General features: G+C 41.9%; 1 protein-coding gene across 1 annotated transcript in view; it reads right to left on the reverse strand.

The window, feature by feature from the left end:
* The window catches only part of DSCAM (DS cell adhesion molecule), a 679,278-nt gene that overhangs the window by 239,965 nt on the left and 413,863 nt on the right, over nt 1-25,450 (reverse strand). The window contains exon 10 of the mRNA XM_069597968.1: nt 15,976-16,095. Coding sequence (XP_069454069.1) covers nt 15,976-16,095 — 120 coding nt within the window. The remainder of the gene's footprint in view (nt 1-15,975; nt 16,096-25,450) is intronic.

The following is a 25,450-nucleotide window of genomic DNA, read 5'->3' on the forward strand; positions in this document are numbered from 1 at the left end:
ATTTAGTTCTTTGGCCCACTTTTTGATTGGGTCATTTATTTTTCTGGAATTGAGCTGCAGGAGTTGCTTGTATATTTTTGAGATTAATTCTTTGTCAGTTGCTTCATTTGGTATTATTTTCTCCCATTCTGAAGGCTGTCTTTTCACCTTGCTTATAGTTTCCTTTGTTGTGCAGAAGTGTTTAATTTTAATTAGGTCCAATTTGTTTATTTTTGCTTTTATTTCCAATATACTGGAAGGTGGGTCATAGAGGATGCTGCTGTGATTTGTGTCTGAGAGTGTTTTGCCTATGTTCTCCTCTAAGAGTTTTATAGTTTCTGGTCTTATGTTAAGATCTTTAATCCATTTTGAGTTTATTTTTGTGTATGGTGTTAGAAAGTGTTCTAGTTTCACTCTTTTACAGTTGACCAGTTTTCCCAGCACCACTTGTTAAAGAGATTGTCTTTAATCCATTGTATATTCTTGCCTCCTTTGTCAGAGATAAGGTGTCTATAGTTTCATGGATTTATCTCTGGGCTTTGTATTTTGTTCCATTGATCTATATTTCTGTCTTTGTGCCAGTACCATACTGTCTTGATGACTGTGGCTCTGTAGTAGAGCCTGAAGTCAGGAAGGTTGATTCTTCCAGTTCCATTCTTCTTTCTCAAGATTGCTTTGGCTATTCGAGGTTTTTTGTATTTCCATACAGATTGTGAGATTATTTGTTCTAACTCTGTGAAAAATACCGTTGGTAGCTTGACATGGATAGCATTGAATCTATAGATTGCTTTGGGTAGTATACTCATTTTCACTATATTGATTCTAAATCCTGACAAAGATGCCACACAAAAAAATAATAATACAAAGAAAGAAAGAAAGAAAACTACAGGCCAATATCACTGATGAACATAGATGCAAAAGTACTTAACAAAATTCTAGCAAACAGAATCCAACAACATATTAAAAAGATCATACATCATGACCAAGTGGGCTTTATCCCAGGGATGCAAGGATTCCTCAATATCCACAAATCAATCAATGAAATATGCTATATTAATAAATTGAAAAATAAAAAACATATGATTATCTCAATAGATACAGATAAAGCCTTTGACAAAATTCAACATCCATTTATGATAAAAACCCTCGAGAAAGCAGGAATAGAAGGAACATACCTCAACATAATAAAAGCTATATATGACAAACCCACAGCAAACATTATCCTCAGTGGTGAAAAATTGAAAGCATTTCCCCTAAAGTCAGGAACAAGACAAGGGTGCCCACTTTCACCGCTACTATTCAACATAGTTTTGGAAGTTTTGGCCATAGTAATCAGAGCAGAAAAAGAAATAAAAGGAATCCAAATTGGAAAAGAAGAAGTAAAATGCTCACTGTTTGCAGATGACATGATCCTCTACATATAAAACCCTAAAAACTCCACTAGAAAATTACTAGAGCTAATCAGTTAGTATAGTAAAGTTGCAGGATATAAAATCAACACACAGAAATCCCTTGCATTCCTATACACCAATAATGAGAAAATAGAAAGAGAAATTAAGGAAACAATTCCATTCACCATTGCAAAGAAAAGAATAAAATACTTAGGAAAACCTAAAGAAACAAAAGACCTATATATAGAAAACTATAAAACACAGGTGAAAGAAATCAAAGAGGACACTGATATATGGAGAAATATACCGTGTTCATGGATTGGAAGAATCAATATAGTGAAAATGAGCATAGTCCCTTTTGACCTTATGGAGAAAGCAGTGTTCTCCTGAGGAAAGGACCTATTTTCCTTTCTCAGGGAGAGGGCTTTCCTGCTCTGAGAAGAGTTGATGGGTTGAAGGGAGTGAGTAGACACAAAGGTGGGGTGAGGATGGGATAAATAGAGTAAGTGCCCAAAGAACAGCAGGTGGACCTGTTTCAGGTGCGGTTGTGAGAAGGGAACCCTTGATTGGTGACAGAGGGCTGGGTTCTAGGAGTCTTGTTCCAGAGAAGAACTCCAAAGTGGACAGAGGCACAGTTCTGAGACACGGGTCCAATTTCAGGCTGGGGAACTATTTCCAAACCCAAAGAAAGAAGCTTCCATATGGTACACAATGCTCACATCACGTTTTGTCTCTATGCTTGCATCAGAGAGTGCCTGTCTATATCAGCGCTACTGTTGTACTTCTAAACTCTCCTCTAAATTCCAGGGATGGGAAGCCTGAGAAGAAAATTTTCTTGGCTTACTTGTCATGATTCTGGTTTATATTTCACCAGTGAGATGCACCTGAATATGCCTTGGAAAGTGGAAGGAAGGAGAAATCACAATTCTCCTTTAGAAGCAGCCAGTCCCTGCATGTGTAGACACCAGACATCCAAACCCAGAACAAATTACCACTTAATTCTAGGGTAGTGGGGACCGCAAATGGTTCCCACGTTTGTTAAGTTCCTGAAAGGCAGCTGACTCCCTGTCCTCCTTCTAAAAATATGCATGCATCTAATGTACTGTACTAAATTCCTTCCTGATACATCACACCCTTACTAGGACAGCATCAAGGTTGCTGTTGCTGTTGTTAAGTTACTAAGTCCTGTCTGACTCTTTGCGACACCATGGACTGCAGCATGGCAGGCTCTTCTGTCTTCCACTGTCTCCCAGAGTTCGCTCAAATTCATGTCTGTTGAGTCAGTGATGCTATCTCACCATCTCATCCTCCATCTCTCCCTTCTCCTCCTGCCTTCAATCTTTCCCAGCATCAGGGTCCTTTCCAATGGGTCGGCTCTTCGCATCAGGTGGCCAAAGTACTGGAGCTTCAGCTTTAGTATCAATCCTTCCAATGAATTTTCAGAGTTTATTTCCTTTAAGATTGACTAGTTTGATCTCTGTGCTGTCCTAGGGACTCTCAAGAGTCTTCTGCAGCATCATAATTCAAAAGTGTCAAGGTCATTTCTTTTGTAAACCTTAATCTTGTTCAGTTCAGTTCAGTTGCTCAGTCATGTCTGACTCTTTGTGACTCCATGAATCACAGCATGCCAGGCCTCCCTGTTCATCATCAACTCCCAGAGTCCACCCAAACCTATGTCCATCGAGTCAGTGATGCCATCCAACCATCTCATCCTCTGTCATCCATCAGGGTCTTTTCAAATGAGTCAGCTCTTTGCATCAGGTGGCCAAAGTATTAGAATTTCAGCTTCAACATCAGTCCTTCCAATGAACACCCAGGACTGATTTCCTTTAGGATGGACTGGTTGGATCTCCTTGCAGTCCAAGGGACTCTCAAGAGTCTTCTCCAGTACCACAGTTCAAAAGCATCAATTCTTTGGCACTCAGTTTTCTTCACAGTCCAACTCTCACATCCATACGTGACCACAGGAAAAACCATAGCCTTGACTAGACATTACTTTGACAAAGTAATGTCTCTGCTTTTCAATATGCTATCTAGGTTGGTCATAACTTTCCTTCCAAGGAGTAAGCATCTTTTAATTTCAAGGCTGCAATCACTATCTGCAGTGATTTTGGAGCCCAGAAAAATAAAGCCAGCCACTGTTTCCACTGTTTCCCCATTTATTTCCCATGAAGTGATGGGACCGGATACCATGATCATAGTTTCCTGAATGTTGAGCTTTAAACCTACATTTTCACTCTCCTCTTTCACTTTCATCAAGAGGCTTTTTAGTTCCTCTTCACTTTCTGCTATAAGGGTGGTGTCATCTGCATATTTGAGGTTATTGATATTTCTCCTGGCAATCTTGTTATGTCTATCCTAAAGAATCTTATCCTATGAAAACAAGTGAACTTAAGTGACTAGTACCTGCCCAGGGGTTGTTAGAACTTGGTGGTCCACTAGTTTATCATGCTGATTTCATAACTTTTACCCTGTATTTAAACTGCAAGTGTTTTTTTTTTTTTTTTCCCAATATGGAACATAGTTCTCTCACTCACTTATCAGAAAATGGAACCATGAACTGCATGACTCAGTACTAGCTGAAGGGATATGCGACACTGGATAAAGTTTGAGTGGCTGAATTTTGCTGATGCCATCACAGCTTTGTATTGGGATGCTGGGCTGTGAGGCACCCCTGGAGCTGTGTTGATTGTATGAGGTTTTCAGTTACCATCTCCCTGGAGAAAGAGATCCCCAAACATTTGTCCTCCGTGTGGCTATTCCTATTCACAATAGGACAAGTTAGAAAGTTCCTGGGGAAAGTCAATAAAAAAGAAGGAAGACAGAGGAATAGAGAAAAAGAAGCAGGCACAGGATCGACCAAGAGTCCAATTTCCTGGTGACTCTACCAAGGCTCAGGGTAATTGCAGCTTCCTTGGGTGTGGGATTCGGGGAGAATGGTCTATGGTGGTCTTGATGCAGGTCCTAGAGCCAGAGACGCCACTTACTTTAGCATAGAGGAAGGCAGAAGTTATCCACCCCCGGTTGTTTTACTCTACCAAAAAGGAAGAAAGTAAGACAACACAATGACCACTCATCCTCTCTGTTCTGCTTGAAACAGACCAGGACCCTATGGTCCTTTTCCACACAAGTCCTCAGTCTGCATTTTGTCTGAAAAAACTTTAGCCAAAGAATAAGTTTAATGAGAGAAATGAGAACACGAAGAAACAAAGGAAAGCAGTCATCAAAGGAGGCCAAATAATAATAATGTAGTCATTAAGCAAAGTCAAGCACCTTTAGTTCCTTCTTCAAGGGCTATAGATAATTTTCTGAGCCATCTCCTGTGAGCTATCTTATAGATACTGAATACCCCACTAGGTAGAAGAAGTTAACTGCATGATGACCAGACTGTAGCCGTGACATAAGCTGCCACAATTCCAAGAATTGACTTCAAAGAACTGAAAACACATCACCTTTGAAACTGAAGATTAATTGTACCTAAAACAATCAAGATGATGCTGGTCAGACCATTGATGACCAATTTCAAGATGACTGTCAGAGCTGACTGTGCTGTTTCTGCCTGGAGCCCCCTTTTTCTGTCTATAAATTCTATAAATCTCTTGCCCACTGATTGTCAATGGTGGGGGTTGGGGGGAAGTTGACCTTTGGACAGATGTCTGCCTTCTTCCCACCCCAGCTGGTGGCATCTGAAATAAAGAAAATTTTCCTTTCTACCAACCTGGCCTGTTTATTGGCTTTTGAGTGGCAAGCAGCTGGACTCCTACCTTTCAGTAACATGCACCGTCCTTTTCCAAGAACTCATTATTGTTCAATAAGACCCATTGATTCTACCTGGAACAGACAAGCAGAGCTGCATTTATTGTACTTGAAGGAACCACACTTGACCCTAAAGTTGGGTTTATTTTCACCACTTTTTTTCCCAGGGAGGTGTCACTTTCTTCTTAGATTCTTTGAGCTCTTTCTTTGTATTCATTCAAGACATATAGCTTGTCATATTTGCATGTTAGTGCATACAAGGAGTACTGGATGACAAATGTGATTACATAGCCTTGATGAGTCTGGTGCAGGGGTTTGGAGCAGGTGCTGCTAGAAAAATCCAGCAGGATGCCTGCAGGTCCAGGAAATCAATGGACCAAAGAGGCTGGACGCATGGAAATGGAGACTTGGCACATCCTAACCTGAGGCAGTGAGTCTGGGAGCAGGCAGGGTTAAAGCTCTAGGTAGTAATCAGACAGCTAGACAGACAGACAGACAGGGAGGTGAGACAGGATGAGAAGTCCAAGGGCCAAGCAGATGATCAAGGCAGAGAGCCAATTTCCAGGACAGGGGTATGAAAGTGACACTTGTTCTGAGCAAAGGCTGTGAGCTGGCATTCAAGACACAGTGTACGTGGCCACAGGAGTAAAGAAATGAAGCGAAATGCTTGGAGGCTAAAATAAGAAGGAGGCTCAAGCCCGAGGTCAGGAGCAGAGTCAAACCTCCAAGGGTACAGTGAACAGGATTAAGGGACCAGAGTTTAGAAGGAACTTTTGGGAACCAGAGAACTGAGGACAATCCTGGCTGGGCTATAAGAACCTACCCCCACGCTGAGTCATTCCAGTAGGAAATTTCCTGCTTTCCTAAAAGGGAAATGAGGAACATCTTGTTTAAGGGAGTTTTTTGTGGTGAGGGGTCTCTTCATTATTTGCCCCCATCAAGACATATATTTTGAATGGAAAGTAGGGGATCTCTGGGGCGAGGGGTTAGATCTCTCCACTGCTGAGGAAGGGGTGGCCTTGGTCAACTCATCAGGGAAGTCTGGAACATGCATTGCTAGCAAACATGTCCTAAAATCAAGATGCTTGAGAACTTGAGTTTGTCTCATGTTACCGGTTCTTCATGGCATTTGGACACAGAGGCCTTGGGGACTGTGGAGGGCCCCCTGATATCACCTTGACTTTGGGAGAGAAGGTGTGAGCAAGAGCAAGGTGAGACATTCCAGAGCAAGCCCTGGGGTATGGGGAGGCTCCAGAGTGCTCACCTGAGCAGTCTAACCAAGTGTATTGAGTACATATGTTTTCTCAGTAAGGAACCGAGCCTCACTTGTGGCTCAGATGTTAGAGTCTGCCTGCAATGTGAGAGACCCAGTTTCCATCCCTGGGTTGGAAAGATCCCCTGGAGAAGGGAATGGCTTACCCACCCCAGTATTCTTGCCTGGAGAATTCCATGGACAGAGGAGCCTGGCAGGCTACAGTCCATGGGGTTGCAAAATGTCAGACATGACTGAATGACTAACACTTTCACTTTCAAGTAATTGAACACACTGCATAGAAATATCCAGAGAACTGTTGCCAGTGTCAGATGTTTTCCCTGTGGATTTCTAAACAAAAGATTCAAGTCCCTGTGGGCCCTGATGAAGAGTTTATAGTTTCTGCTGACCACTATCTGAACCTGCAAGTAGATCCTCCCCCAGTTGAACCTTCAGATGAGACACAGCTCTGGCCAACAATGGTAACTCTGTGACAGATTGCAAAACAGTGCACCCAGCTAAGATGTGCCCAGACTCTTAACTCACAGAAACCATGAGATAATAAAGGTGTGCTTTTACATTTCCAAAAATAAAGAGAAAATAAAAGAGTCTGAGGCCAGATGGGAGGGTTTTGGCAGGTGGGTTGATACCAAGCAGAAGAGGACAATTCTGGGACCTGAAGGTAAGGGACAGCCAAGATGTCCCTTATTCACATGGTTGAATGCACCATATGAGTAGAGAAGAGCAACCTCCAACAGCATTTGGGGACAGAGGGAGATGCCTGAGCAAAAGCAGGATTATCGTGCACCAAATAGCAGTGGGTTCTTAGGTGTCTCCAGGGAAAATTGGAGTTGAGGAAACTTTGGTCTCATGTTCCCTGGAAGAAAAGCTATGACAACCCTAGATAGCATATTAAAAAGCAGAGACATCACTTTGTTGACAAAGGTCTGTATAGTCAGAGTTGTGGGTTTTCCAGTAGTCATGTACGAATGGGAGAGTTGGACCATAAAGAAGGCTGAGTGCCAAAGAATTGATGTTTTCAAATTGTGGTTCTAGAGAAGACTCTTGAAAGTTCCTTGGACAGCAAGGAGATCAAATAAGACAATCCTTAAGGAAACTGGAAGGGCTGATGCTGAAGCTCCAATACTTTGGCCACCTGATGCGAAGAGCTGACTCATTGTAAAAGACCCTGATACTGGGAAAGACTTAGGGTAGGAGGAGAAGGGGGTGACAGGGGACGAGATGGTTGGATGGCATCACTGACTCAATGGACATGAGTTTGAGCAAACTGTAGGAGATAGTGAAGGACAGTGAAGCCTGGCATGCTGCAGTCCATGAGGTCACAGAGTCGGACATGACTTAGTGACTGAACAACAGATATGCTACAGCTAAGGAAGGACACAGGGAGGGAACAAGAGAAACAGGCAGGAAAGAGGGGGCATTCCATCACATTGCAGCCTCTGTATGTGCTAGAGAGTGGAGGAAAATAGGAATTCCCCCAAATTAAGGACCACTTTTCCCTTGCTTAGAGAAAAAAGACAAGGACAGTTGCAGAGAGTCAGGAAGCAATGGCTCTAGATGTAATTCTGTTCCACCCAGAAAACCAAAGAGGATCAAAGTGAACAGTAAGCAGAAGCTTATAAATACTCACTGCCACACACCATAGTAAGAGAGCAATAAAATAATAATGGACATAAAAAGATTTAAATAAATGCAAAGACTATCCATGATATGGTCTGGGAAGTTTCAATAGTTTAATGATCTTGAAAGTCTCCATGCTAACTTTTAAATTGCTTACATTCTCCCAGATTTTTCAGAATATTTTTTTAAACTAGATAAAATTAGCCTAACATTCAACTAGAAGAAACATGCATATATAAATCCATATGATAAATCTAGGACATTTTTGATAAAAGAAAATTAGTGAGGGGAGGAGTCTTATATGAGATATTAACATGTAGTAGGAAGTGATAGACCTCTAGTATGCATGGTTCTGATGCCAGACCAACAGCGGAAGCAGGGAAGGACAAAACAGACTTCAGCAGACATATTTTTTCCATAGACTATAAAGGAATTCAAGATAGTGATAAAAGGTGGGCTATTTAATTAACAATTTTAGGACAACTGGCTCACCGTGTGAGCTGAAGCCATGACAACAATGATGATAATGATGACAACAGAGGTTTCTTCAAGAGAATCTGAGATACCAAGGGAACATGCCATGCACAGATGGGCACAATAAAGGACAGAAACAGCAAGGACCTAACAGAAGCAGAGGAGATTAAGAAGAGTTGGCAAGAATACAGAAGATCTATATAGAAAAAGTCTGAATCACTCACGCAACCATGATGGTGTGGTCACTTACCTAGAGCCAGACTGCCTGGAGTGTGAAGTCAAGTGGGCCTTAGGAAATATTACTACAAACAGAGCTAATGAGGTTGGTGGAATTCCAGCTGAGCTACTTAAAATCCTAAAAGATAATGTTGTAAAAGTAAGTTTTGAAAACTCAGAAATGGCCACAGAACTGGAAATGGTCAGTGTTCATTGCAATCCTGAAGAAAGGCATTGCCAAAGAATGCTCAAGCTACTGTACAATTGCAATCATTTCACAATTGATGCTAGAAAGCTAGCATCTGGCAAGGACACTATGAGGAAGATGGAAGAATAAAACAGAAAGAGAAATTAGGCAAAGAAATCTCCTCAGAAAAATGCCATGATAGAGATGAAATCTGTGAATATAATAGCTACTTGTCTGTGAAGCAGGAGCCCAAGAGAGAAGGAAATGAGCTAGCAGAACTGGATAAAGAAAGGAAAAAGTAAAATCACAAAAATACAGGCAAATTTGGAGAGAGCACAGAGGAGAACAGATTTTGTGGGGGGAAAGACAAGAGAACAGACATGAAAAAAATATCAAGCAAATTAAAATGGGAGTTAATTGAAATGAAAGTCACTCAGTTGTGTGAGGTCTCCCGCATTGCAGGTGGATTTATTAGCAGTTAAGCCACAAGGAAAGCCCAAAATGGGAAGCTAAATAAGTTAAAAAAAAATCTCATGTACACCTGTGGTGGATTCATGTCAATGTATGGCAAAACCAATACAGTATTGTAAAGTAAAATAAAGTAAAAATAAAAAATTAAAAAAAAAAAGAATCAGAGAGAAAGGGACAGCCTCTGAACGACAGGTGGAAGGGATCCAGTGATATCATAGTGGAGACCCGGGTTGCTGTGCTGCCTCCTAAACAGACAGGACTTCCTGATCTCAAAGGACCAAGGACAGAAATCTACTAAACACCATAAAAGGTTTCCAAAAACACCTGGCAACAAATCTGGAAAATAATTCCATAACTTTGTTGAAATGTTGCAAAAAAGATGACTTCTGCACCCTAACTAATCCTTAAACAACTCAAATGGGTGTCAGGTAACTCTCATCATCTTCTCTGAGAGTGAAATCTGTTCATTCCATTATCTTAGTTGGTATACTTTCTGTAACTTGAAATAAATTCTGAAGTTACACACACACACACACACACACACACACATGCAAAGCATAAAGGAAAACAAATAATTACAGACATGATTCAAGATGAATTTTCTTACATAAAAGATAATTTGAATCTACATATTTAACAGGCATGCCCCATCTGGGGGATTATGGCCCCACATGGATAACATCAGGGCATAGACTATACATTTCTGTGCTTAGTTGCTTCAGTCATGTCCATCTCTTTGCAACTCTATGGACTGTAGCCCACCAGGCTCCTCTGTCCACGGGATTCTCCAGGCAAGAATACTGGAGTGGGTTGTTAATTTCCTTCTCCACAGAATCTTCCCAACCCAGGAATCGAACCTGGGTCTCCTGCATTGCAGTCAGATTCTTTACCAACTGAGCTATAAGGGAAGCCCTGGACTTCGAAAGTCCTTTCTTAGGGGAAATCAGGCAACTTCTGTTCCCTTTCGGGAAATAATACAAGCTCCCACCTCCCACCAGCTAAACTCACTTTATGTGCAAAAAGGTGAGATGCAAGCCATTATGAAGAAAGAACTTGGAATATTCCTCATTGGAAAAACTGTGTATAGCTAATGGACCAGCGACGAACAGGGGCTCAATTTCACATAGAACTGAGGTGATGCCAGAGTGGGGCATGCAGTGGCTGAGCAGAACATGGAAGGAATGAGACCTGACCTGGAGAAAGTATTCGATTAAAATAATTAGCATACTTGGAAAATGAATCATTGCTTATATTAATACTACTGGGAATTGGGTCATCTCTGAGAGTGAGGATTGAACTCCTAGTATTGATCCCAGACAATTCTCTGTCTCAGGAAGTGGCACCTCCGCAACTTTTAAAGACCCAGCCATCCTGTTCGACTCCCTTTCTCTCCGACATCTGGTCCACCAGCCAGATCAATTCAGAAATCAACTACCTGTCCCTCCTTGACAGCTCATCCATGCCACATGACAGCAGACCCAGTGGGGTCCTTTGAAAATACTAGACAGAGCACATGGCATCTCCTAATTACTCCAATAGCTCTGGAGTCCATAAGGTGGTGGAAGAAAGGAGATCGCTGCTGTCATGATGATGCTGACCCCACTGCCCCCAGGTGAAACCACACTTTTGAAACCACCCATCTGACCTGCTGCAATCTCCAGAACCTCTTTGCACTCATCCCACAGTGAGCAACAGGACCCAGCTTCAGTATCCTCCTTGATTCTTCTGGAACATTCCAGGTACAAACCCATTTCTGTTGTTGGTTTTGGTCCCTTGACCTTCAGAGCTCCCCCTGCAGATGTGCACGTGGTTTGTCTGCAGTTTCTTTTAAGTTTCTGCTCAAACATTACCTTCCTATGGGGCCTTCTCTGATAACCCTATTTTTAATGTAAATTACTCCCGACAGCTCTCTCACCCCCTACACCAGATGTGTTCTGACTCTTGTCCTTGGAACCTGCTACAATCCAAGCTTCCCTGGAGGTCAGCACAACCCTATTTGTGGGCAGCCAGAGAGCTTGGACAGTAAAGAATCCGCCTGCAATACAGGAGACATGGATTTAATCCCTGGGTCAAGAAGATCCCCTGGAGAAGGGCATGGCTACCCACTCCATTATTCTTGCTGGAGAATCCCATGGACAGAGGAACCTGGCAGGCTGTGGTCCTTGAAGTCTCAAAGAGTCGGATATGACCGAGTGACTAACACTACAGAGCAAAGATGTCCAGGCAGCCCACGGGCGGGAGTATCAGTTATCTCTTGCATCAGCAGCCCCTCTTCACCCCTCAGGAGCTAAAAAGAGGATGTCCCAGTCCCCAGGACAGCAACTGAAACCCATTTCCTCCACAATAAATGACATACATTTGCTTAGCTACGGATTTCTGGACACACAGGTGAGGCCCACCACAGTATTAAACCGTGATCCCCCCCCCACCCAAATCTCCTTTAGACAAGAGGTTTTGTTTGTTCATATAAAATAAAAAATAAAAAAATTGGGAGACAGAAGTGAATATCTTAGATGTTGTATATCCAGACCCAAGGTCAAAAATGTAATAACATTATTTTTCAGCAAAGACTGTTTCATTTCTGTAATAGCTGCCCTTAAACCACTGCAATTTACGCTGGAATTCTGCAGCCTCAGGATTAAACTGTTGAAACTCTCAGAGAAACACCTTGGACTTTTTTTTTTTTTTCATTTCTTTTTTTTTGTTGGTCACATATAGGGGAACTGCACTTATGATCTTAGTGACTATTTGATTATGGGAAACACATTCCATAAGCAAGACTAAATTTTTCTTAAGATACATCTTTATCATTTGCATAAATATAATAATAATATACAACTTCCCCATTATATTGAAAATATTAAAAAAAGCATAATAATATGTAGCAATATTTTCATCATAAGAAACAGGCTGTACTATAAACTGCAGGAAGGAGTATAAATGAACAAAATGATGACCAGTGGCCAATACGTATGGAAATCTATAGAAATTACTTACTCTTTGAACCAGTAATTCTACTTATAGAAGTTTATCCACAGAGAAAAAAATAAACACATATACAGAGATCAATGAGATGGAAGTCACTGTGACATTTTAATAATAGTGAACAACTGGAAAAAACAAACACAATATCCAAAAGTAGTGTTGGATACACCTGGTTGCCAAGCCTCTACCTTCTCTTCTTACTTAGTGAAATAGCTAGGGTTGCAGTCACGATGGCCGTATGTAGCTGTAACACAGCCTGCAGACACCCACTGGTGAGGGGCAAACAGACCAGTGAGATGTGAGCAGAAGCAATTCATGACACATTCTGGAGAGGTCCTTAGAGGGAACTGACTCAGGTGGCTGTGACAGCCCTCTGTCTGTACTCTTGCTTCTCCATGGAAATGCGGAAGTGGCCACCAGACCTCAATGGCCATTGCTTAACAGTGGCCAATGCTTTGGAAGAACGGCAGAAGAGACAAATGTTAACAGCGTGGGTCCCTGATGACTGATGGGAGAAAAACTACTCCTGACCTAGCTGTACCCGGCTCCTCTTATGATACAGCTTTCCTGGCGGCTCAGAATCTGCCTGTGATGCAGGAGACCCCGGTTCGATTCCTTGGTCGGGAAGATCTGCTGGAGAAAGGAGTAAACCCATGTGGCATTAAGTCACTGAATTTAGTCCTAATAAAGGCAAGAGAACTTAGATGTACTTATTGATGTATGACTGTAAACTCGACAGAGACATTAAAAAGTCACATTTGAACCCATATTTGCTGCCCTGGAAAGACATTCATTGCCTATTGTGAACTGAAGAAAAATTACGGGTCAGGAAGAAGAATATGCTTGCAATTTTTTAAAGACCCCAAATTATATGTTTATCTACAGATCTATATATGTATATTTGCCAGGGGACAGGTCTGAAAAACTAAGTAAAAGCATTTATAGTATTTATCTTTGATTATCTTTGGTTGATGTATTTAAAGGGGAGTTTTAACTTTAAAAAAAATTGTTTGCTGCAATTGTTGATTTTTCTTCAATGATTTTAAATTGTATATGAAGTTCAAAGATAAGGCTTTTATAATTTAATTTGCACACCAGTGACGGGAAGGCATATGACATCTGTAACACTCATAACTGACACAGGGTTATTTAATCTATGAAAAACCTTCTTCTAAATAAATGAGATATGGAGATAAGTATGCAAGTAACATGAATAAGAAATTCCCCAAAGGGGAAACAGAAATGATCTGTAAACAAAGGATAAAATGTTGCAAACATCATTAGTAATGTACATTTGTAAATTAAAACATTCACCCATCACAAAGTAAAGTTTAGGGAGAAAAGGATATTGTCGAGCTGGCAAGGGTGCAAGACACACACAGCCTCATCCTGCTGGGCAGTGTGTACACTGCCCTGATGCCTTCCAGTGTGTCCTGGTCCAGTTCAGACCAAGGGCCTCCAGTGTGGTCGTGGTATCTTGCGCTGTGTGCTCAGCTGCTCAGTCGTGTCCGACTCTCTGTTACCCCATGGACTGTAGCGCACCAGGTTCCTCTGTCCATGGGATTTTTCAGGCAAGGCAAGAATAGTGGGATGTGTTGCCATTTCCTTCTCCAGGGGATCTTCCTAAGGGAAAGAACTCGAGTCTCCTGCGTCTCCTGCATTGGCAGGTGGATTCTTTACCATTGTGCCACCTGGTAAGCTCCCTGCACATCTACATAAACTACACTGAATCAAATATATGCTGTTTGTTACCATGTAATCCAACATTCAGCTATAAGCATGGCCCCAAATAAAAAGGGATGTGGGCAGATATTCTGAATAACAGGATTTTATTCTGGGATAAACTGTTTTTCATATGGACAATGTATGTGGCATGCTACAGGGCAGTAACCTAAGGGATTTAAACAAATTTAATTGATTCTACCCCCAGCCAAATGGTGCCTATCCCTCTTTCCTCCCACTTCTCCTTCTCCCTAAAGAAATACATTTAAGCCGACTATGTTGCAAAAATGCCATTTGCTTTTCTTCAATTGTTACTTCCATAAGAAAGCGCAACGTGCTACATATGTTAAGTCTTAGATTGTTAGGAAAAAAATGACATTATTCACTTATTTAGTTGTTGTTTTCTTATTTATCTTATTGATACATATTGGCCTTCAACTGCTTAATAAATAAGTTACTGAATCAAGACATGTGAATGAGAAAGGAAAGGGAATTTCCAATACATTTGTAAGCATAGTTAAGGAAACCTTCCTGGAAAGGGGCTTCCCTGGTGGCACAGATGATAAAGCATCTGCCTACAATGCTGCAATGCTGGAGATCAGGTTCAATCCCTGGGCCAGGAAGATTCTCTGGAGAAGGAAACAGCAACCCACTCCAGTATTCTTGCCTGGAGAATCCCATGGATGAGAAGCCTGGTGGGCTACAGTCCATATGGTCTAAAAGAGTCAGAAACAACTGAAGTGACTTAGCAGCAGCAGCAAACAGTTAAGGAAACTTTCCTGGAGAAGGTGATGAAATAGACAAAAAAGATTTTTACCACGTCTAGAATGGTTCCCCCCTTAGTTCCCACACTGCCCATTTTTATTTATGTAGTGTTTATAATGTTACCTTAATATGGGGAAATTATGCTGTGCCTTTGAAGAGAAAGCATGATTAGGGGTGAAAGTTTGTTTTTAAGAAGATAATACCCAGGTGATGCTTTATATCTATGTTATCTAGGTAAATAAAACAAACTGTAGTTCTATTTTAACCTTCTAAAGCCACCTAACTTTACTTATCTAAATACTGGGGAAATAATTTCGGAGAAGGCAATGACAACCCACGCCAGTACTCTTACCTGGAAAATCCCATGGGCTGAGGAGCCTGGTAGGCTGCAGTCCATAGGATGGCTAAGAGTCGGACATGACTGAGTGTCTTCACTTTCAGTTTTCACTTTCATGCACTGGAGAAGAAAATGGCAACCCACTCCAGTGTTCTTGCCTAGAGAATCCCAGGGACAAGGGAGCCTCGTGGGCTGCCGTCTATGGGGTTGCACAGAGTCAGACATGACTGAAGCAACTTAGCAGCAGCAGCAATTTCCAACAATGAGTAATTCGGACAGTTTATATTTGTTTCTCCATGTGTATGGGGTCTCCAAGCAGATCACTGTTGTCCAGTATAGGCGGTCAACAGAGAGCTTCCACAGGTGCTGAAACAGTGTGCATGAATAACCTGCCTCCCCAACAGGGTCTTTCCATGGCCCTGTGATACAACAACACTTCATGGCCCAAATGAAAACACTCAGGTGGTTTACCAGGGGTGTACATGAAGGATAGACATACTTGGTGGAGGTGAGGATGGATATATTTGTGAGACACATCTTCGGAAGAAATGCTCATTTTTGGCCTTTTAAAACAGGGGTCCTGGTGACCTGAGGTGGAGCTGATGTAACAGTAGTAGAAACCAAATGCACAGTTAAATGTAACAAGTTAGAGTCATCCCAAACCATCAGCACCACTTCCCCGGTCCATGGAAAAACTGTCTTCCACGAAACCAGTTCTTCCTGCCAAAAAAGCTGGGACCGCTGCTATAGAATATACCATATGTTTTGTAGATAAGAAGCAAACCAAGTGACTTCATACCTTTAGAGAATTTCCACACGATGGTGGGTACAGGGTAACCCTCAGCTGAGCAATTGAGGATGACAGCTTTGCCATAAATCCCGTCCTGGTCCCGTGGTTGAACCACAAACTTGGGAGGAACTAAAAAAGAGAGAAATGCCAGCAGTAATTCAGACAACACTGCAACTTATCAAAGGTGTGATTTAAAGAAATTCAAGAATTTTAACATACGGGAAAGTACAAAGAACGCTTTACATATGTGGGGAAATAAAGCACAGGATTTGCAATTAGGAACCATCTGAGGACCTAATCCCAGTGCAGGTGATTTGTCTTGTTATATCAGTGACCTGAGGCAGACAGAAGTTGACTTGCACTGGGGGGACACTGGATTCTGGAGTGCGGCAGTTTGACTAAACCAAGCGAATGTGACATTTTGTTTTTGATTTGTGTTACGGCAAATCAGGGATCCACTCTTGGGTGTGAAAGGTTTAAAGCATCGAGTATCTATTCTGCCTCTAACAGGAGATGAAGGGAGAATTAATAGGCTCTTCCTAAAGGCAATAAAGAACACAACATGGTATTGAACTTTTTCTGAAAGTCTGATGAAAACACATGGGCCATTATTCCTGACACCAATATGCCTTCTGTGCCAAACAAGGATTATGGAAGCCAGTTGAATCGAGGTGCCAAGATGACTTTATAGAGTACCTATTTTAAAAAATATATAGATTAAGTAACTGCTTATTTGATGAGTTTTGTGAGATGCTGAAAAAAAAAAAAACACCATCCCTATGCAAAATAAACACATGTACTCTGCTTAACATACCTGCCAAGAGAAAGCAAATGTTTTGAGTTAAGTTACTGTGATTTTAGATTACTCCAGTCTTCTTTTAAATAGAAGAAACAGATTTTTCCTAGGAGAGGCAGCATCTAAAGGTATTAGAACCCAGAAATCTTTTTCAGCAGATTAGTGGGTAATCGTAGGATGGATTTTTAATGTGGCAGTCACAAGGTTATATGAAAGGACATGGATCATGTCAACCATTGACTAGATACTTAACAAATGTGGGTATTCTTCCTCTGCTTTCCACAATTCCTCATAAGGTTAATCTCTGCTTTGCAATTTCCAGAGTTCTTCATTTAGAGACAGAAATGAGGGCTTATGTGTTATATAGGAATTCCACCCACCACGAGAAATGGACTGAGGAGAAGGTTGTGCTTGTGCCTCATCCCTCCAGTCACGTCCTACTCTCTGTGGTCCCACGGACTGCAGCCTGCCAGGCTCCTCTGTCCATGGGATTTCCCTGTCAAGAATACTGGAGTGTGTTGCCATTTCCTACTCCAGGGGATCTTCCTGACCCGTGGATCGAACCCACTTCTCTTGTGTCTCCTGCATTGGCAGGCAGATTCTTTACCACTAGTGGCACCTGGGAAGCCCAGGGAGAAGGTTAGAGTCTATGTTGGTTAGGATTTAGAAGCACACTGCAATGGCATGAGCCATAGTGAACATTAGTTTACCCATAAAACAGCCAAGAAGGTGGAACTGACATCAAGACAGGAAGCAGCTAGAGATGGAACTCATTGCTGTGTTTCTCAGAGAAACAGCAGAGGGTGACGGCTAAGAGCACAGAGCCAAAGGCTAAACACCTGGGTTCACTCTCCAACTTTGCTGCTTCTAGGTGGGTCATCTTGTGTAAGTCGTCAAATGTTTCTTAGCTTTTATTTCCTCATCTGTAAACTGGGGGTTCATTTTATAGAATTGGTATGGGGATAATATGAGTTAAGATTATAATAATTCTTAGTGCCTGGAAGATATAAAGTGTTGTAGGAGTGTTGGTTAATTTAGTATACACAGGTATGTCCAGCTTTAACATATTATTAACAGTTTCCAATCTGCAAATTAAATATTTGCACAGCCAATAGGTCTTTTCATAGTGAGCAATTTTACTTCACTAGATGGTATTCTGAGACAATTGTACTCAATACAATCTAAATATATTTAAAATAAGGTGATAAGAGATGTCTGTCTCATGGTGGGAAAATTTTCTAGGAAAACAAAAGGCTGGAGATTTTATAAAGCAAATTTATTTTTAGCAAAATTAACCTAACAATCACAAGGGTAGACTGCAAAGTTTAAGACATCATGTCAGAATCATTCTGTCCAGGGTGGTAGGCAAAAAAATGAGCATCTACACTCTATGTCTATTTGGTTGAAGTTTTGCTAAGAGCACTGAATCCCTCATCAAATGGACAGAGGAATTCCTCTGGAAGAATGTTTAACTATCACTGATCCATGATCCCTGCCCCCCTCAACTTGGTTCTAACCCAAAGAAATGTTATTTAAAAACTTACCAAAGAGGTTTACATGGAAAATAACCACTGACATCTTGTAAGTATAAGGCAATTCCAGATGGAAATGGCTCAAAAATTGAGAATTCTTTCGTATGCTCTCTTTAACCTCCTGGAATCAGGTACAGGGCAGCGAAGACTGGCGTACTGCAGTTCATGATGTCACAAAGAGTCAGACACGACCAAGCGAAAGAACAGCAACAACATCAGGTACTAGTGACCTTCTCTGCAAATGTGTCACCTATCCTCAGATTCTCTTCCTCTTCACTGCCATGGCCTAGTCATGACTGATAGACCGGATGTGCGGTGAAGTGTCTCCATCCATCTGGTTTCAGTACCCCAGGCTGGACAGCTCTATGCATTTTGCCATGGAAACACACCAAGAAAGGAGTCTCTGCTGTCTCAGGGCCTCCTCTAATGTAACACTCACTCACTTTCATGAGTGCAACCCAGAAAAGTGGGAGACGATCACCCACCAATGAGGTATGGGCGTCAGGATAAATGTCCTGTTTTTCCATCCTCCAAACTTATGGGACAACCGTGAGCTGTACTCTAACCTGTGCTCCTCACACCAGAAGCATCAGAATCACCCAAAGCATTGATTAAAATCCAAGTTGCTGAGCCATGTCCCTAGAAGTTTTGACTCAGTAGGTCTGAGGCAGGATCCAAGATTCTGCCTTTTCTAATGAGTTGTCATGCTAACGAAGAATTCTCAATGAAGAATTGATGTTTTTGACCTGTGGTGTTGGAGAAGACTCTTGAGAGTCCCTTGGACAGCAAGGAAAGCAAACCAGTCGATCCTTAAGGAAATCATCCCTGAATATTCACTGGAAGGACTGATGCTGAAGCTGAAGCTCCAATACTTTGGCCACCTGATGCAAAGAGCTGACTAATTAGAAAAGACCTTGATGCTGGGAAAGATTGAAGGCAGGAGGAGACGGGGATGACAGAGGATGAGATGGTTGGATGGCATCACCGACTCAATGGACACGGGTTTGAGCAAGTTCTGGGAGATGGTGATAGACAGGGAAGCCTGGCGTGCTGCAGTCCATGGGGTCACAAAGAGTCAGACGGGACTGAGCAACTGAACTAAACTGACTGAAAGAGTTTCAGATAATGCTGTGGGTCTAGAGATCACCTTTCTGTGATGGGTTCTGTGTGATGCCTTGGAAGGTTCCAGAAGGAATGAGCCCCAGTTGACCACAGCAGCAACTAGCTCATTAAAGCAACCTTTATGGATTTTTCCCCTCCTTTCTTGATCTCATTTCCCTTCATTCTTTCACTCTGGGTTTCAGGAATTACATGTTGAATAAAGGATCTACAGCCAAACCTGTGACTAACACTGCTTTCAGGAGGAATTTAAGCTGACACAAGGTGAAAATTGGCTCTTATCTGGATTTCTGAAACAACTCCTAACTGGTATATTGCTACCTTCTGGCTCACTTGAAGGCAATCAGCACACAGTCAGGTGAAAAATCCTTCAAAGACACTAATCACATGATGGGACTTCTATGATTAACATTATCACTCCATCACATTGTTTCTGGACATAATCCAAACTCTTAGAATACTTTGAAGGCTCCTTATGACTTGGGTCCTCAATCTCCAGCTGCATCTCTTGATAGTCTTCTCTTGCAGGGTTTACCCTATTCTACCTATCCTCTGGGTCCTCCTGGTTCTTCACATGCATGCTAAGTCGCTTCAGTCATGTCCAACTCTTTGTGACCCCATAGATGGTAACCTGCTAGGCTCTTCTGTCCATGGGATTCTCCAGGACAGAACACTGGAGTGGGTTGCCATTCTCTTCTCCAGGGTCTTTCACATAGGTTTCTGTATTTCTTTAACAAATTATCAATAATTATTATTTACATCTCAGCTCATTTCACTTAGCCTGGGTGCCTCCCCAGAATCATCCTGCATTACCCTGTCATAGGCACGGAAGTTTGGTGTTGCTTGGTTAAATTCCTGCCTCCCACATCTGGCTGCATCCTTGGGAAAACAAGAACCATCCTTTTCTTGCAGACCATCACACCCCAGCACACAGTCAAGTGTGGGAAGGCAGAAAATATTCTGCAAATGTTTGCTGAATGGACAAAGCAATGAATGGAAATTATGATTCCAGTTTTAAAGACTAGAAAACAGACCTTATCCAAAGTACCATGGCTCAGTTAACAACTCAGATCAGAGAGACCCTTGATGCACAAGGTCTCTGAGTAGGATGGGTCTGGAAACACCATCTGATGGAAGAAGGCACAGGGAACTGTAGGAAGATTTTGGCCAAGGAGATACAAAACTGGAGGTGGAACAATTACAAAGCTGTTGAGACTGTTGTGATTTTTGGCCTAAACTAGTGCTAGGACACAAAGACTGAAGATTCTATATTTTCTACATTATAATTCTCCTAAGTAGCTGTTTTCCTTATATACATATATATGTTTATGCATGCTAAATTGTTTAGTTTTTCCTGACTCTTTGTGACACTACGGACTGTAACCTGCCAGGCTTCTCTGTCCATGGGATTTTCCAGGCAAGAATACTGGAGTGGGTTGCCATTTTCTACTCTAGGGGATCTTCCTGACTCAGAGATCAAACCCAGTCTTATGTCTCCTGCACTGGCAGGTGGGTTCTTTACCACTAGCATCATCTGGGAAGCCATATATATATATGAATAAATGTTTATGGACAGAGGAGCCTGGCGAGCTATACAGTCCATGGGGGTCACAAAAAGTCAGACATGACTGAGGGACCACGACATTTCTTCCTTTATAATATATACATATCATATATATATGGGCTTCCGTGGTAGCTCAGATGGTAAAGCGTCTGCCTACAATATGGGAGACCTGGGTTTGATCCCTGGGTCGGGAAGATCCCCTAGTGGCAAGAATACTAGAGTGGGTTGCCATTTCCTTCTCCAGGGAGTGTATATATATATACACTCATACATACATACATACATACATACATAGGTTTCCTTTTATTTGCATAATGCTTTATTTGTGATGAACATTTCTGCCAACATAGTTGGCTTTCCAATAGTGAGACTTTTCCAGTGGGGATGAGGGTAATTAAAGAGGTAGAAGGAAAAAAGACACAGATGGGTATAACGGACTTTTGGTCTCAGAGGGAGAGGGAGAGGGTGGGATGATTTGGGAGAATGGGAATTCTAACATGCATACTATCATGTAAGAATTGAATCGCCAGTCCATGTCTGACGTAGGGTGCAGCATGCTTGGGGCTGGTACATGGGGATGACCCAGAGAGATGTTGTGGGGAGGGAGGTGGGAGGGGGGGTCATGTTTGGGAACGCATGTAAGAATTAAAGATTTTAAAATTAAAAAAAAAAAATAAAGAGGTAGAAGGGATGGATTTAAGCAAATAATTATGTCGCATCTCCAAAAGGCAACGCAGGCCACCATTGCCATATATTTCTATGAGTCATAATTGCATGCACACTCTGTATGGCACTCTCTAGGTCCATCAACATCTTATAAATGACCCAATTTTATTCCATTTTAAATGGTTGAGTAATATTCATTTGTGTATATGTACTACATCTTATTTTTCCATTCTTCTGTTGATGGATGTTTAGGTTAAGTAAGTCAGAAAGAGAAAAACAAACATGGCTATTAATACATGTGTGTGGAATCTAGAAAAATGGTATGCTGCTGTTGCTGCTAAGTCGCTTCAGCCGTGTCCGACTGTGCAACCCCATAGATGGCAACCCACCAGGCTTCTCTATCCCTAGGAATCTCCAGGCAAGAGTACTGGAGTGGTTTGCCATGTCCTTCTCCAACGCATACATGCATGCTAAGGCACTTCAGTTGTGTCCGACTCTGTGCGACCCCATGAAGAGGAGCCCACCAGGATTCTCTAGGCAAGAATACTGGAGCGGGTTGCCATTTCCTTCTCTGAAAAATGGTATAGATGATCTTATTTGCAAAGGAGAAATAGAGACACAGATGTAGAGAACAGATGTATGGATACCAAAGGGAAAAGGCACAGGGGTGGAAGGAACTGTGAGATTGGGATTGGACTATATACACTATTAATATTGTGCATAAAATAGATAAGTAATGAGAATATTTTGTAGGGCACAGGGAACTCCACCCAGTGCTCTGTGGTGACCTAAATGAGAAGGAAGTCCAAAAGGGAGGAGAAAAGAAATGCAAAAAAGCAAAATGGCTGCCTGGGGAAGTCTTACAAATAGCTGTGAAAAGAAGAGAAGTGAAAAGCAAAGGAGAAAAGGAAAGATATAAGCATCTGAATGCAGAGTTCCAAAGAATAGCAAGAAGAGATAATAAAGCCTTCTTCAGTGATCATTGCAAAGATATAGAGGAAAACAACAGAATGGGAAAGACTAGAGATCTCTTCAAGAAAATTAGAGATACCAAGGGAACATTTCATGCAAAGATGGGCTCGATAAAGGACAGAAATGGTATGGACCTAACAGAAGTAGAAGATATTAAGAAGAGGTAGCAAGAATACACAGAAGAACTGTACAAAAAAGATCTTCATGACCCAGATAATCATGATGATGTGATCACACATCTAGAGCCAGACATCTTGGAATGTGAAGTCAAGTGGGCCTTAGAAAGCATCACTACCAACAAAGCTAGTGGAGGTGATGGAATTCCAGTTGAGCTGTTTCAAATCCTGAAAGATGATGCTGTGAAAGTGCTGCACTCAATATGCCAAAAATTTGGAAAACTCAGCAGTGGCCACAGGACTGGAAAAGGTCAGTTTTCATTCCAATTCCAAAGAAAGGCAATGCAAAAGATTGCTCAAACTACCGCACAATTGCACTCATCTCACATGTTAGTAAAGGAATGCTCAAATTCTCCAAGCCAGGCTTCAGCAATACATGAACCGTGAACTCCCTGATGTTCAAGCTGGTTTTAGAAAAGGCAGAGGAACCAGAGATCAAATTGCCAACATCCTCTGGATCATGGAAAAAGCAAGAGAGTTCCAGAAAAACATCTATTTCTGCTTTATGACTATGCCAAAGCCTTTGACTGTGTGGATCACAATAAACTGTGGAAAATTCTGAAAGAGATGGGAATACCAGACCGCCTGACCTGCCTCTTGAGAAATCTGTATGCAGGTCAGGAAGCAACATTTTGAACTGGACATGGAACAACAGACTGGATCCAAATCAGGAAAGGAGTACGTCAAGGCTGTATATTGTCACCCTGCTTATTTAACTTATATGCAGAGTACATCATGAGAAATGCTGGGCTGGAAGAAGCACAAGCTGGAATCAAGATTGCTGGGAGAAATATCAATCACCTCAGATATGCAGATGACACCACCCTTATGGCAGAAAGTGAAGAGGAGCTAAAAAGCCTCTTGATGAAAGTGAAAGAGGAGAGCAAAAAAGTTGACTTAAAGCTCAACATTCAGAAAACAAAGATCATGGCATCCAGTCCCATCACTTCATGGGAAATAGATGGGGAAACAGTGGAAACAGTGTCAGTGTTTATTTTGGGGGGCTCCAAAATCACTGCAGATGGTGACTGCAGCCATGAAATTAAAAGACGCTTACTCCTTGGAAGAAAAGTTATGAACAACCTAGATAGCATATTCAAAAGCAGAGACATTACTTTGCTGACTAAGGTCCATCTAGTCAAGGCTATGGTTTCTCCTGTGGTCAGGTATGGATGTGAGAGTTGGACTGTGAAGAAGGCTGAGCACTGGAGAATTGATGCTTTTGAACTGTGGTGTTGGAGAAGACTCTTGAGAGTCCCTTGGCCTGCAAGGAGATCCAACCAGTCCATTCTGAAGGAGATCAGCCCTGGGATTTCTTTGGAAGGAATGATGCTAAAGCTGAAGCTCCAGTACTTTGGCCACCTCATGCGAAGAGCTGACTCATTGGAAAAGACTCTCTGATGCTGGGAGGGATTGTGGGCAGGAGGAGAAGGGGATGACCGAGGATGAGATGGCTGGATGGCATCACTGACTCGATGGACGCGAGTCTGAGTGAACTCCAGGAGATGGTGATGGACAGGGAGGCCTGGTGTGCTGCGATTCATGGGGTCGCAAAGAGTCGGACACGACTGAGCGACTGAACTGAACTGATAACTGGATCACTTTGCTTTACAGTAGAAACTAACAGAACATTTTAAAGCAACTATACTCTAATAACAATTAATTTAAATAAATAAAAGAAAGAATAATTGCAAGCACACTACTCCTGTCCTCCTAGAAGGAGTAATTTTAGATGTATACTTTCTAAAATACCCCGTCCTGTCACGCAATCCATGTAGCCTGACAGTATCCGAAGTTTGGAAAGGATTCCCCATGGTGCTTAAAATGATGGTTGTTTACATGATCACTGGCTTTGGTCTATTTATTAAGGGAAAGAATGATTTTTCTGTTTTAAAAGGCGGGATAGCTTGTTTGTAATTGAGCAGGTATTTCTCAGTGTTAGATGTCCAGTGTTTTATGTCTGGAATTCATGGCTTCTAAATAGCTATGTATAGGCAAACAGTGGAAACGGTGACAGACTTTATTTTCTTGGGCTCCAAAATCACTGCAGATGGTGACTGCAGCCATGAAATTAAAAGATGTTTGCTCCTTGGAAGAAAAGCTATGACAAACTTACACAGTATATTAAAAAGCAGAGACATGACTTTGCCAGTAAAGGTCCATATAGTAAAAGTTATAGTTTTTCCAGTAGTCATGTATGGATATGAGAGCTGGACCATAAAGAAGGCTTAGCACTGAAGAACTGATGCTTTTGAACTGTGGTGCTGGAAAGACTCTTGAGAGTCCCTTAGACTGCAAGGAAATCCAACCAGTCAATCATAAAGGAAATCAATCTTGAATATTCATTGGAAGGACTGATGCTGAAGCTGAAACTCCAATACTTTGGCCACCTGATTGGAAGTGCCAACTCATTAGAAAAGACCCTGATGCTGGGAAAGATTGAAGGTAGGAGGAGAAGGGGACAACAGAGGATGAGATGGTTGGATGGCATCACTGACTCAATGGAAATGAGTTTGAGCAAGCTCCAGGAGATGGTAAAGGACAGGGAAACCTGGTGTGCTGCAGTCCATGGGGTCACGAAGAGGTGGACATGACTGAGGGACTGAATAACAACAACCCATAGCCATATGGGTTTCCCAGGTGGCTTAGCGGTGAAGAA

This window comes from Ovis canadensis, chromosome 1 (assembly GCF_042477335.2).
Source record: "Ovis canadensis isolate MfBH-ARS-UI-01 breed Bighorn chromosome 1, ARS-UI_OviCan_v2, whole genome shotgun sequence".
In the NCBI taxonomy this organism is placed as follows: Eukaryota; Metazoa; Chordata; class Mammalia; order Artiodactyla; family Bovidae; genus Ovis; species Ovis canadensis.